The following is a 13,745-nucleotide window of genomic DNA, read 5'->3' as shown; positions in this document are numbered from 1 at the left end:
AATTCTTTCAAATGCGTTACTGTCCTAAATCATGTAGAAAACGTTATTTGGAGTTGTAAATCAATGGTACAGTAATACTAGCTTTTACACCAATAACTGTTCTTTCTTTTAATGTATTAGTCTCTTAACTCATGTAAAAAACAAAAAGTACAGTTACAAACCATTATTACAATAACACTACCTTTTAAGGAAACATTTTTTTTTTATTTTTTTATTTATTTTTGGGACAGAGAGAGACAGAGCATGAACGGGGGAGGGGCAGAGAGAGAGGGAGACACAGAATCGGAAACAGGCTCCAGGCTCCGAGCCATCGGCCCAGAGCCTGACGCGGGGCTCGAACTCACGGACCGTGAGATCGTGACCTGGCTGAAGTCGGACGCTTAACCGACTGCGCCACCCAGGCGCCCCTAACACTACCTTTTAAAGATGCCCCTGTATTTACTTTTATTGAGATCTTTGTTTCTCCATATGGCTTTGAGTTACTATCTAATACCATTTCGTTTCACCTTGCAGGACTCCCTCCAGCAGCTCCTGCAGGGCAGGTCTAATGGTCATAAACCATCTCAGCTTTTATTCTCTGGAAATGTCTTGATTTTCCCCTCATTTTTGAAGAATAGTTTTGCTGGATGTAGGAATCTTGGTTGATAGTATTTTTGAGCACTTTGAATATATTGGCCCACTGTCCTATGACCTCTACAATTTCTGATAAGAAATCTGCAGATAATCTTATTGGAGAACTTGTATGATTTGCTGCTTTCAAGTTTTGTTCTTTGTCTTTGTCTTTTGAGAGTTTGATTATGTGTTTCAATGTGGGTCTGTAGCTTCATCTTACTTGGAATTTGTTGAGCTCCTTGGATGTTTATATTCATGGCTTTCATTAAATTTGAGAAGTTTTCAGCCATTATTCAAATGTTTTCTCTGCCTCTTTCACTTTGCTTTCTGGGACTCCCATGATAAGTATGTGGCTACATTTTGTGTTGTCCCATATTTCCTTTAGCTCCATTTCTTTTCTTCAATCTTTCTGCTTCCTATTCCTCAGCCTGAATAATTTCCATTGTTCTATCTTCAAGTTCACTGATTTTTCCTTTTGCCTGCTCAAATCTATTTTTGAATATTGCTAGTGAATTTTCAATTTCAGTTATTGTACTTTTCAGCTTCAGAATTTCCCTTTTTAGGTTTTCTCTTTATAGATATGCCTATTTTTTTTTAACTTTTTTTTTTTTTAACATTTATTTATTTTTGAGACAGAGAGAGACAGAGCATGAGCAGGGGAGGGGCAGAGAGAGAGGGAGACACAGAATCTGAAACAGGCTCCAGGCTCTGAGCTGTCAGCACAGAGCCCGACGCGGGGCTTGAACTCACGGACCGCGAGATCATGACCTGAGCCGAAGTCGGCCGCTTAACCGACTGAGCCACCCAGGCGCCCCTAGATATGCCTATTTTGTTCACACCTCATTTTCTTGATTTTCCCTACAACTTCCTTTAGTTCCTTGAACATATTAAGACAGTTCTTTTAAAGTATTTGTTTCATATATCTTATTAAGTTTATTTCAGGGGCAAATTGTCAAATTGTTTTTCCTTTGAATGGGCCACACTGTCCCAATTCTTTGTATGCTTTGTGTGGATTTTGGTTGAACACTGGACTTTTGATTCTAATAATCTGGGAAGTCTGGTAATCAAGTTTTCCCCTTCCCCCAGGGTTTTCTGGGTTGTTTGTTTGTTATTGTTTTGGGGATTTTTGTTTTTGTTTGTTTGTTTGAGGTTGTCTCTGTGCAAAGGATCAGCCTGAGGTATAAATATAATATCTTCTTAGGTCTTTTCTGAGCCTTTCCTTGGGCAAGTGCAATCATTTTTAAATTTTCTCTAGCCATGCAGTTATTTTTGAATATCCAATCTTTAAAGTCTGGCTCACGAAAGGGGAAAGGTGAAAACTGAAGGGGTGAGAAAAGAGCACTGGCCATTTAAATTTCCTGGAAGTCAGCTCAGCCAGAGGGGGAGGGGCTTGTAATGGGGGAATCATGAGGGGTATGGGGAGGGGTGCAGCAAAAATGGCTACCTATCTTTTTGCATCAGAAGCAACAATCAGCAGTGAGAACACAGATCACCAATATTTGGAAGACAGGGCCCTTTTTGTCCACCCTCGCTCCTAGAGGCTGTATGTAAGCTGCTCCAAGAACATGCACACAGCTGCCTGCCATGTGGCTGGGGTGGGGATGGGGTAGCTGCTACTGTGTTAAGAGCTGAAATTGACCAAAATTAACCAAAATTTACCATCCAAGCCTTCCTCTGTAAGTTGCAATGCTTCAAAACATTCCAGAATTCCAAAATAGTTACATCAGATTCTGCCAGTGCCATTTTTGTCTAGATGGGAGACTTGATTCCTGGTGATCCCTACTCCACCATCTCCGTGGAATCATTATCTAGGTTAATTTTAAAATACTATTGAGGGAAGACCTTTTTTTAGTCCTCTAGGTGATGACTTTGGAAGATGTGATTTTCCAATCTGTTGAGAACAGGCACTACTTCTGGTTTTGTGTGAACCTCAGGTACTCTACCCTCCCACCCTGCCCAAAGTTTTTTCCTCTGTCTTGGGTAGCTTGCTCACATGCATGCACTAGTCAATTCTCAGCTGAATATTTCAAGATGATCATCTGCAGATCTCTCTTTACAGCATTCCTCTCTCCAGTATTCTACCCTGAGAATTCAAGCCACTTTGTCCAACTCAGATTCCCAGTTCTATCCCCTCAACTTGAGGAGGCTACCAGGCTCTGTGGGGTCCCTTACTTATATCATGGCCCAGAAACTTCCACCAGGGCAGTGAACTAAGTCAATTGTAGGGCTCACTCCCTTTGTACTTCATTTTTCAAAGATCTCTGTTCATCATTGACTAATGTTCAATGTCATAAGAACAATTGTCCCCCTTACTTTGTCTCAGTTTTTTTGGTTGTTGTTGTTTCAGTCCCTATTACTACATCTTGGCTGATAGTGAGACTGAAGCTCTAATTCGAAATTAGTATCTTCCTCACATGATCTCTTAGGATATATTCTTTGATTTCTCCATTGGTACTAATCAATATCTTTCCCAAAGGTTGGCTTTGGTCCGTCTAACTTTAAGAAAAGGGAAGAGAGATTTAGATAAGGTGATGAGTGTTCTAGAAATCAACGCTGAAATCACAAACCGGGGGCTGGAGGGCAGAATCCAGCCCACTGCCTATTTTGCTTCGCTTAAACAGTATTTTTTAAATGGGATAATTGTAAATAAAGATCTGGATTTCTGGCTTTCCTGAAAAATGTGAAGTCTGGCAATGCTGGCTCAATAGTCCTTTAAGGTTTTTAAAGTTTGTGCATGCACCTCTGCAGGCGCTGGAGAAATTATCGAACACCATGCAGGCATTAAAAAGAATTAGAGGGGTGCCTGGGTGGCTCAGTAGGTTAAGCGTCTGACTTCAGCTCAGGTCATGATCTGGCAGTTCGTGAGTTCAAGCCCTGCATCGGGCTCTGTGCTGACAGCTCAGAACCTAGAGCCTGCTTCAGATTCTGTGTCTCCCTCTTTGCCCCTCCCCTACTCACACTCTGTCTCTCTCTCTCTCAAAAATAAATAAACATTAAAAAAAAATCTTTCTTGGTAATAAAAGTTATCTTTATCTTTTATCTTTTTATAGTAGACTGTGAACTTTTGGAGAGGAAGATAGAAATCTGAGTCACAACATGTACTTGACAAATATAAAAAATATGAATGCTTAATAAGCATCTACCTAATGGTTAAATTCTTAAAAGTTAACTTTACCATACGATTGCTAGACTTATAGGTCATAGAAATGTCATGGAAAAATAGCATATGTTTATAGCTGTAAGGAGTTCATGATGTTTCTTAGGAGACCTTTGTGAAAAAATACAGATACTAGTTTCTTAATTAAGTGAATCATGGTGAGTTAAATAAATTAAAAAAAAAAGACAGATGAATCAAATTTAGACCTGGCCAGTTCCTTACCCATGTGGCTCAGCAGTGATTCAGCATATAATTTCACTTAAGAAGGCATGGCTTTATAGTAACTGTGTCTTTTAAGGACAGGGTATAGGAAAGGTCTTATCATGTATGTCATGAACACATGTCTATTTTGGATATTCAGCATTACTTTTTCCTTCCTAAGGTACATAGATGTCTTTCTCAGAAGTTGTATATAGTTTTGGTGAGATGATCAATCCAGGTATATTCTTCTTCATATTAAAATCAAAGGAGCCATATTCTTTTTGCTGTGAGGCTGGAAACATTTGGTCTATTCAACTCTTTTTTTTTTTTTTTTCCCTATGATTTTGAATCTTAAGCAAGTGACTACAGGACAAGGGAATATTGGAGTTCATTATGTTACCTTCAGTGCCCTAAATGTATTTTTACATGACTAGTGCTTGCCATCCCTCATTTCTGCCCACTTCTAATCCTGGTTCCCCAACTTTTGTAAATTGATTTCTACTTTTTAAAAAATGTTTTATTTATTTTTGAGACAGAGAGATACAGAGCATGAGTGGGAGAGGGGCAGAGAGAGGGAGACACAGAATCCTTAGCAGGCTCCAGGCTCTGAGCTATCAGCACAGAGCCTGATGCAGGGCTCAAATCCACAATCTGTGAGATCATGACCTGAGCCAAAGTTGGACGCTTAACCAACTGAGCCACCCGGGTGCCCCTATAAATTGATTTCTGAGTCCTTAATATCTGTATAGTAAATGCCATTTTGCTTATATTAGAGGGAGTTGTTTCAGTTGCTTGTAACATAAGAGCCCAAACCCTACAGTGTAATATGCTATCTTGCCTGTCCAGTTGACCAGGCTGTGTAGTTGGCTACAAGTTAATGTGAGCAACGTGGGAGAGAAGTCTGATACAATGGTTTACACAGGCTTGGGCTGCATTCACAGACCTACCCAGATCCCAGGAAGTCAGTCTTGATGTACACTGTGCTGATCAGGCAACAACTTGGGTATCTGGTGTGAGCAAATATTCCTAAGACTACTGACACACTGGAAAGGCATATCTTATGTATGTCCTAGGTGGTAAGAGCTCTCTACAAACTATGTGATAGAAATAGTGTGGGCTGAAAAATTGAAAATGCAGGGTAGGAGCGTTGTAATTTCTATATTTCTGCAAGTGCTAGCCATCCATCAGAGCTGAAGAGATTTTTTTAAGAGAAGGCAATTTGTAAACTATAAAGCATCGTGCAAATGTGATGTTATGTTGAAGTATTACTAAGTAACTCATTGAACAAACGAAATGTAAGCCAATACGATGCAAGGCTGATGCAATTGCTCAGCTCTTTAGGAATTAAGATCTTTCGATATAGTAGCCACTAGCCACTTGTAGCTATTTAATAAGAATTAGGTGAAATTAGAAATTTAGTTCCTTGAGTTTCCTGGGTGGCTCAGTCAGTTAAACATCTGACTCTTAATTTCGGCTCAGGTCATGAGCTCGTGGTTTGTGAGTTGAAATCCCACATTGGGCTCTGTGCTCATGGTGTACAGCCTGCTTGGGATTCTCTCTCTCTCCATCTCTTCCCCTTCCCCACTTGTGCATACTCTCTCTCTCAAAATAAATAAATTTAAAAAATTTAGTTCCTCAGTTGTATACATCAAGTGCTCGCTAATTACATACAGCTAGCAGTTACCATATTGGACAGGATAGCTCATTTTTCCTCTATTACAGAAAGTTCTATTGGACAGTACATCTCAAGAAAAATGCTAGGATAAGATTACTGAGTCTATCGTCTCTTCTATTTTAATGACACGGAATAGTTTATTTTGAAATATAGTGTTTCCTGGTTTGACAAAACTGGAAGTATCTGTACTGAAATCCTTACTCCCAGTTGCACTGATGTGGAGATGGATGCCCTAGCCCTTCAGCCAGGGCTGGGGCTGCCTGTACCCCCATCTGGGACTTGCTGCAGAGAGGGATGGGAGGAGGCAGTGGTGAATAGAGAAAGAGCAGCTGTTTCTCGCTTTCAGCTCTTCCCAGGCTCAGGCTACTGCTCCACCCTGAAGGCATCTGCATTTAAGGCAGAACTGTCTCCCTGCATTCCCCAGGCACTTGTGCTCTGTAGCTCAGCAGGCAACCCTGACCTCTTCCTTTGGCAGCAGAGTCTGTGCAGGGACCTTGGGCTCAGTTTCCAGAGAATGACTGTGTGTTCCTGTGTTCGAGGCTACAGAGTCTCTGGAGGCAGTGAGGTTCATGTGTTCCAGACTGGTCAGGCCTGTGCTCTTCATACTCTGGTGTGAGAGAAGTGCTCCTTTCAGAAACATTTTGTATGGTTTGAACAAATGTAACAGATCATTTAATGATTATAACTAGTCTCTAAATAATTAAATCTTCAAATGGTTTTGTACTTAAGAATGGAAATTCTTAGTTTAAAAAAATAAACTTCTCATTTTCATGTATATCATGCTGGGAAATAAAATTTAGTTTACAAAAAAAAAAAATATCATAATTTTGAAGATTCCATCAGGCAGTATTTAAGGGATGACTATTAAGGTCTTCTATCCAAATAAGAGAGACTATATGCCCAACTGAGTACTGTCTTCCAAAGCATCCCTTGGATGTTTGTCCCCTTTTCCTCAGCAGCTCCCAGTGGTGAGGGTGGGAGTAAAGACAATTTGATGCCGGAGTGCATGTCAGTAAGAACGGACGTCTGGAGAAAGAGGTCTTTGATGCCTGGGAAGTGTTGGGAAGGTGGCTGGACATTCCCACAAGTGGTGGAGAAAGGACACAGGCAATCAGTCCTTTGCAGACTTCAGAAAGAATGGACACCAACAATTGTAGATTTTCCTGGGAAGGGAAAATTGTGGTGATAAGGAATGCAGTAGCCCTTCAGCTAAAATGGTCACCAACCGGGGGTGCCTGGGTGGCTCAGTCGGTTGAGCGTCTGACTTCAGCTCAGGTCATGATCTCACACTCGTGAGTTCAAGCCTCATGTCTGGCTCTGTGCTGACAGCTCCGAACCTGGAGCCTGCTTCGGATTCGCGTCTCCCTCTCTCTCTGCCCCTCCCCCACATGCACTCTGTCTCTCTCTGCCTCTCAGAAATAAAGAAAACTAATAAAAAAAAAAATTTAAAAAAAAAGTCACCAACCGATGATGTAAAATGTTTCTTGCCATGCATTTGGGAACTTCCGCTACACTTGAAGAGTGCTAGAAATGTGAATTTATAGAAATCTGTTTATATTTTCCCACTAACTTACAATTAAAACATTTTTTTTACATTTATTTATTTTTGAGAGACAGAGACAGAGCACAAGTAGGGAAGGGGCGGCGGGGGGGGTGGGGGGGGGTGGGACACAGAAACCAAAGCAGGCTCCAGGCTCTGAGCTGTCAGCACGGAGCCGATGCGGGGCTCGAACCCACAAACTGCCAGATCATGACCTGAACCAAAGTCAGATGCTCAACCGACTGAGCCACCCAGGCACCTGACTTATAATTTAAAACTATAATTGTATATGCCTGTTTAAAAAATTATGGTTGAAAGAGAAAATAAATTCACACCTGTGAATAGGACTTTTAATCCATATAACTAAAAACAAAAAGCACTTTCTAATTCCAGAATACTAAAACAACAACAACAAAATCTTCAAGACTGTAGATATATGTGTGTGTGTGTGTGTGTGTGTGTGTGTGTGCGCGCGTGCGCGCGCGCGCGCACTTCCAGGTCATTTAAGTTGACAACAGATTAGAGCTTTAGTACTAGGTAAACATTACAGGTTCAAATCCCAAGCAGGGATTAATGTTTTCTGCCCAGGTCACCGATTCCATGTTTAGCTGTTCCAGCCTGCTGTTCTCCCAGTATATGCTAGTGATTATACGAGTGGGCGCAGAGCCAACTTTCACCTTCCTTGAAGCAATGAAAACTTACCTTTTATTGCTGGTGGACAGAAGCCTCAACTAGGTAGATTACTAATTAAAGGTGTTATTTTACTATAAAGCACTTTACTTTGGAAAGGATCGTGTAAATAAGACAGACAATATTTTCCTACTTTACGCTGTAGATGAATTGATTAATAATGAATTGGCTGAAACATGAAAGAGCTGAAAATAAGTATTTGTCATTGATTTTCCATGCATTGATAATTCTGCACACCATGGGCTCTTTATTAATCACAACTTTTTTCTGAGATTTCATTTTGTAATTTTTGTGAGGCATAGGGCCTTGTCCTTTTTAGCATTATTGTTTTTTCCGATTTTTCCCTCACTTATATGGCAATCTCCTGGTGAAATTAAAAGTTTTATCATGTGGGGTCTAAGTGAATTGTCCAAAGATAAAGTGGTTGGAAATGAAAGTCCCCAATCATAAGTTGTTATGTGCTGTGAACCCAAGAATATATTATAATTTTTTACTAAATTTTAATTACAGATAATTTACTGTAAAAGTAATGATATTCAAAAAATTTAACTGCAACCAACCCCCAAATCTGAGTTGAGGATGCAGATTACATAAAAGATTTGTTAGCCAAACATTTTAACAGCCACTAATAATGTTAGTCAAAAAGAGAAAAAATTAGTTTTTTAAAAGGTGAACACATAGTTAAATAGGGCAAGTAAGCATAATGAATTTGATATTTTATACTTATGAAAGTGAATTTTAAAGTTTCAAAAAGTAAAATAACTTGTCCATGTTCTCAAGCATAAAGTCTATATAATTATAGTTAAGCAAAAGTATTAAATATAAAAGCCAACATTTACAGAGCATTTGCTGTGTGGTAAGCACACAGATTATCTCATTTAATCCTATAACAATCTGAGAGGTAAGGACTATTAACATCTTCATTTACAGATGATAAAAACCGGGGTTTAAAAAGGTTGAGTAATTTGCATAAGGTCACAGAGCTGGAGGAGACAGATGTGGCAGTCTGACTGCAGAATCCTAGTACTTCACACTGTCTTAGGGTGAAAAAAAACTTATTCCCTGAATCCCAGATACTGGCACTAAAGCATTTAAAAAATTAAAAGCAGGGGCACCTGGGTGGCTGAGTTGGTTAAGCAGCTGACTTACTGCTCAGCTGGTGAGATCGCTGACAGCCCAGAGTCCGCTTGGAATTCTAGCTTTCTCCTGCCTCTCTCTGCCCCTCCCCCACTCGCACCTTTTCTCTCTCTCAAAATAAATAAACTTTAAAAAAAAAAAGGTTGTCTTTATTTATTTATTAAAAAAAAATTTTTTTTTAAATGTTTTTATTTATTTTTGAGACAGAGAGAGACAGAACATGAGCAGGGGAGGGGAAGAGAGAGAGGGAGGCACAGAATCTGAAGCAGGCTCCAGGCTCTGAGCTGTCAGCACAGAGCCCGACGTGGGGCTTGAACTCACTGCGAGATCATGACCTGAGCTGAAGTCGAACACTCAACCGACTGAGCCACCCAGGTGCCCCTTTATTTATTTTTTTAATGATTATTTATTTTTGAGAGAGAGAAAGAGCAAGAAGATGAGGGGCAGAAAGAGAGGCAGACACAGAATCCAAAGCAGGCTCTAGGCTCTGAGCTGTCAGCACAGAGCCTGATGTGGGGCTCCAACTCAGGAACTGTGAGACCATGATCCTGAGCCGAAGTCCGACGGTTAACCGACTGAGCCACCCGGGTGCCCCTAAAAAAAAAAAAAAAGGTTGTCTTTAAAAAAATAAATAATTAAAAGCAAGCATGTTTAAAATAAGGGCAGTACATAGTGAAGGTAAACATGGAATGCAGTGCTATAAGTGAAAATACAGTGAGTGATTAAAACTATCAACCTTGTGGGCTTGGTCGGTTAAGCGTCCGACTTCGGCTCAGGTCACGATCTCGCGGTCGGTGGGTTCGAGCCCCGCGTCGGGCTCTGTGCTGACAGCTCGGAGCCTGGGGCCTGTTTCAGATTCTGTCTCCCCCTCTCTGTCCCTCCCCTGCTTGCTCTCTAGCTCTCTCAAAATAAATACAAATTTAAAATAAGAATTAAAAAAAACACCCAACAGGGGCACCTGGGTGGCTCAGTCGGTTAAGCGGCCGACTTCGGCTCAGGTCACGATCTCGCGGTCGGTGGGTTCGAGCCCCGCGTCGGGCTCTGTGCTGACAGCTCAGAGCCCGGAGCCTGTTTCAGATTCTGTGTCTCCCTCTCTCTCTGCACCTCCCCCGTTCATGCTCTGTCTCTCTCTGTCTCAAAAATAAATAAATGTTAAAAAAAAAAAATTAAAAAAAAACAAAAAAACAAAAAAACTATCAACCTTGTGAGCCTGCAGTGGGTTACAGAAGGAAATGTGGCTACTTCTGGGGTGTCAGTATTTAATGTGGCCTTAAATGGCTAAGTGCATTTCTAAATAGCACACAATCCTGGCTTCAGCACTAATTTAGTGCATGGGTAAGTGGCTTAGCTTGCACAGTCTGTTTTTAAAAAATTAAACGTTTTTATCAAGATACTAAGAACATTTTACTTATGTATATATCACACTGGCTTGTATTTGAGGTGAAGTTATAAGAAAAGAAATGAAAAAAATCCCACTTGCCTTTTCAGGGACGGAGAGTATGGGGGCTTCTTGGAGCCGCATGGGCGCAGGCTCCATCTGCTCTGCACCTGCTGTCTGGGCTTGCTCCTCTACGGAGGTTTCTTCAGAAAAAGAACAGATGGGAGGGCTGGAGGTAAGTAAAAATGCCACTTTCAAACCCTGAAGAGTTCTGAGTTTCCAAAAGCTTCGTTCTGCAAGACATTAATCTGTGTTTTAAAATGTTTTATGGCAGCGCATATGCTTACAGCGTTAACCTCATTTTACAAGCAATTGCGACAGAGATCTGGAGCAGAAATCACGAAAGGGTCTCCTTCCAGAAGATGCTCCCAGAGCGACCGGGGTTTAAACCGCTGTTCTTGCGAGGGGCCGCCCAGCTGCTGGGAAGCCAGGAGGTTCGCAGTTGGCACCAACTAGAAAGGAGGCACTTGGGGCGCTGTGACGGACGTGTCCCCGCTCAGGGGTCATCAGTGGTCACCTGGCACTAAGCCGCGGGGCTACACCTGACCTGCGAGTCTGGCGATCAAACCGGCTCCTCGGTGGGTGGGCGGGGTCTGAACCGCCTCCCCCCCCCGCCCCCCCAGCCCGCTCTCCCCGAGAGGCCGGGGTCCGAGGCCACTCCGGTCGTCAACCGCATCTGCAGGGTCCTGTCCCTCGCTAACCAAAGATGGAGGGAGCCCGTCCCTCCGCCCAGAGCACACGCAGGAGCGCAGCGGCCTGGTTGCTCCCTGCACCCTGGACACAGCCACCTGCTGCTCCTCGCTCACCCCGACCTCCAAGCTCTCACCAGCCTGCCCCCTTTCCCTCCGCAGTCACCGGCCACAGCGCTGGTTTCGCCTCGGGGTGACAGCTCTCAGGGACCGGACCGGGTCTCCTCGGGGTGACGGGACCCGCGAATGGGGACGGGGTGTCCTCAGAATGACTGGACCCGGGGACGAGGACTGGGTTTCCTCAGAATGAGGAGACAAGCGGAGAGGGGTCTCCTCAGAATGACGAGACCCGGGGACGGGGGTCTCCTTAGAATGACGGGGCCCGCGGAGGAGGACTGGGTCTTCTCGGCTCCGCGGACGGGGGTCTCCTCGGAGTGACGGGACAAGCGGACGGGGGCGGAGGTCTCCTCCGAGTGACGGGACCCGCGCGCCCCGGGACGGGGTTTCCTCAGAACGACGGGACCCGCGGCCGCGAGGCCTCCAGGGCGCCCCCTCCCCCCCCCCCCCCCCCGGGCAGGCCGCGCGCCCCTCCCCGCGGGCCGCCCTCCGCCGCCGCGCGGCCGGGATCCGGGCTGGGTTCGGGCCCCGCAGGCCGCGGCGCCGCCTCTTCCGCCCTCCGCCGGCCCGCGTGCGTCAGCCTGCGCCGCCCCGCCCCGCCGCCGCCGCCGCTGCCGCCGCCGCCGCCGCCGCCGCCCGCGCGAGGCCGCCTCAGCCTGGCCCGGGCCTCGAGCGGCGCACGGCGCAGGTCCCTCCCGCCATGGCCCTGGGAGGCGGCAGCACATGGCGGCCGCAGCGGCCATGAGCGCGCCCGCGGCCCGCCCCGGCCCCCCCTAGAGCCCGCCGCCGCCCCGGCCGCGCCACGGCCCCGCCGCCCCCGGCCCCGCCGCCCCCGGCCCCGCCGCCCCGCCGCCCCGCGCCCGCCGCCGCCGCCGCCGCCATGGGCGTGCAGGGCTTCCAGGACTACATCGAGAAGCACTGCCCGAGCGCCGTGGTGCCGGTGGAGCTGCAGAAGCTGGCCCGGGGCAGCCTGGTGGGCGGCGGGCGGCAGCGGCCCCCGCACACGCCGCTGCGCCTGCTGGTGGACGCCGACAACTGCCTGCACCGCCTGTACGGCGGCTTCTACACCGACTGGGTGAGCGGCGGCCAGTGGAACCACATGCTCGGCTACCTGGCCGCGCTGGCCAAGGCCTGCTTCGGCGGCAACATCGAGCTCTTCGTCTTCTTCAACGGCGCGCTCGAGAAGGCGCGGCTGCACGAGTGGGTCAAGCGGCAGGGCAACGAGCGCCAGACGGCGCAGCAGATCGTCAGCCATGTCCAGAACAAGGGCACCCCGCCGCCCAAGGTCTGGTTCCTGCCGCCCGTCTGCATGGCGCACTGCATCCGCCTGGCGCTCATCCGCTTCCACGTCAAGGTGCGGCCCGTGGGGGCCGGGGCCGGGGTCGCCGCCGCCCCCCCCCCCCCACCCCGGGATGGGGGGAGGGGCGGGAGCAGGGCGCAGGCCGGGCGAGTCCGGGGTCGGAGGGCGCGGGGGCGCAAGATGGACGCGCGGCCTGGCGTCCGGCGGGCGGGGGAGCCCGGAGCCCCGGCCGCGCCGCGGGCTTGCGAGGTGCGGGCCCCCCCGCCTCCCTTCCCCTCCGCTCCGGGCGCGACGCTCGTCTCGCGGGTGACCGTGCTCGCGCAGCAACAGGTTTTCGGTGCGAGCGAGTGGGCTGCGCGGCCACGCGAGGGGGTCCCGGCGGGGCTGTGCAAGCCGCTCGCTGCTGTCACACGGCGTCCTAGCCGGGGGCAGACTGCCGGGGCCTGCCGAGGTGCACCGCTTTCGAGAGAGGACACGCGCCTTGGGTCCGCGTTCCCTCCGAGACCACACTTTTGAGAGAAATTGTCCGAGTTTTGTGTGCGCCAGATTTCAAAGAATTGTGAGATCTGACATGACGGAATCTCGTCAGTTCTGGGACTTACAGTCTTGGGTTTTGTGCATCTGTTGCGAAAGGCGTAGCGGCAAGAGTTAGGGCGAAGGGGAATGGGAACCCGATTTCCAGGGATGATGTCTCCGCACGGGGGGCCTCGGCCACTTTGGGCCGGGCACCCCGGTAATCAGAGCCTCTGCTGTCCCTTTGGCAGAGGGCTCCACGCTGCACCCGGGCCAAGGGCAGCTTCGGGACCCAGCAGCCACTGCAGAGATAACATGCAAATCAATGACCCTAGGCTTCGTTTGGATTGCTTCCTCGTTCATTGCTTTTTGTAAAAATCTGGGGGGCTGTTTTGGTTTTCTGGCTCTGGCCACCGTGTCTGTCGTACAACTTGTTTGTCTTGCCATTATTTCTGCTTGCAACCGCTTGAGCCCAAAGTTTCTGAAATTCAGTCTTCCTGACTGCCTGAGTTGAGATGGTGGTGGGGAAGCCTAAAGTGATAGCGGAAGTCCCACCCCAATCCTGTTGCAATTGGTGACGGGGTTTGCGAGTCTGCGGGTCGAGGCGGCTGGGAGATCGGGGATTGGTGTGTGGGCCTGGCAGAGACACAGCCAGCGTCCCCAGGGAGTTTGGGTG

General features: G+C 47.1%; 1 protein-coding gene and 1 long non-coding RNA gene across 3 annotated transcripts in view; one reads left to right on the top strand and one right to left on the bottom strand.

Annotated features, from left to right (window-relative positions):
* Positions 1-78: 78 nt before the first annotated feature.
* On the bottom strand, positions 79-1,411 carry LOC131492211 (uncharacterized). The gene is made up of 2 exons (XR_009251933.1): positions 418-1,411; positions 79-181 (listed from the first exon to the last, which is right to left on the bottom strand). It is a non-coding gene; the product is annotated as an uncharacterized LOC131492211 (long non-coding RNA).
* Positions 1,412-12,025: 10,614 nt separating this feature from the next.
* The window catches only part of FAM120A (family with sequence similarity 120 member A), a 96,644-nt gene continuing 94,924 nt past the window's right edge, over positions 12,026-13,745 (top strand). For both annotated transcript variants that reach the window (XM_058695946.1, XM_058695945.1), the window contains exon 1: positions 12,026-12,610. In XM_058695946.1, coding sequence (XP_058551929.1) covers positions 12,137-12,610 — 474 coding nt within the window. In that variant the 5' untranslated portion in view covers positions 12,026-12,136. The remainder of the gene's footprint in view (positions 12,611-13,745) is intronic.

This window comes from Neofelis nebulosa, chromosome 12, assembly GCF_028018385.1.
Source record: "Neofelis nebulosa isolate mNeoNeb1 chromosome 12, mNeoNeb1.pri, whole genome shotgun sequence".
NCBI classification, from domain to species: domain Eukaryota; kingdom Metazoa; phylum Chordata; class Mammalia; order Carnivora; family Felidae; genus Neofelis; species Neofelis nebulosa.
The sequence above is the reverse complement of the archived record's forward strand: the minus strand, read 5'-3'. Positions and strand labels throughout refer to the sequence as shown.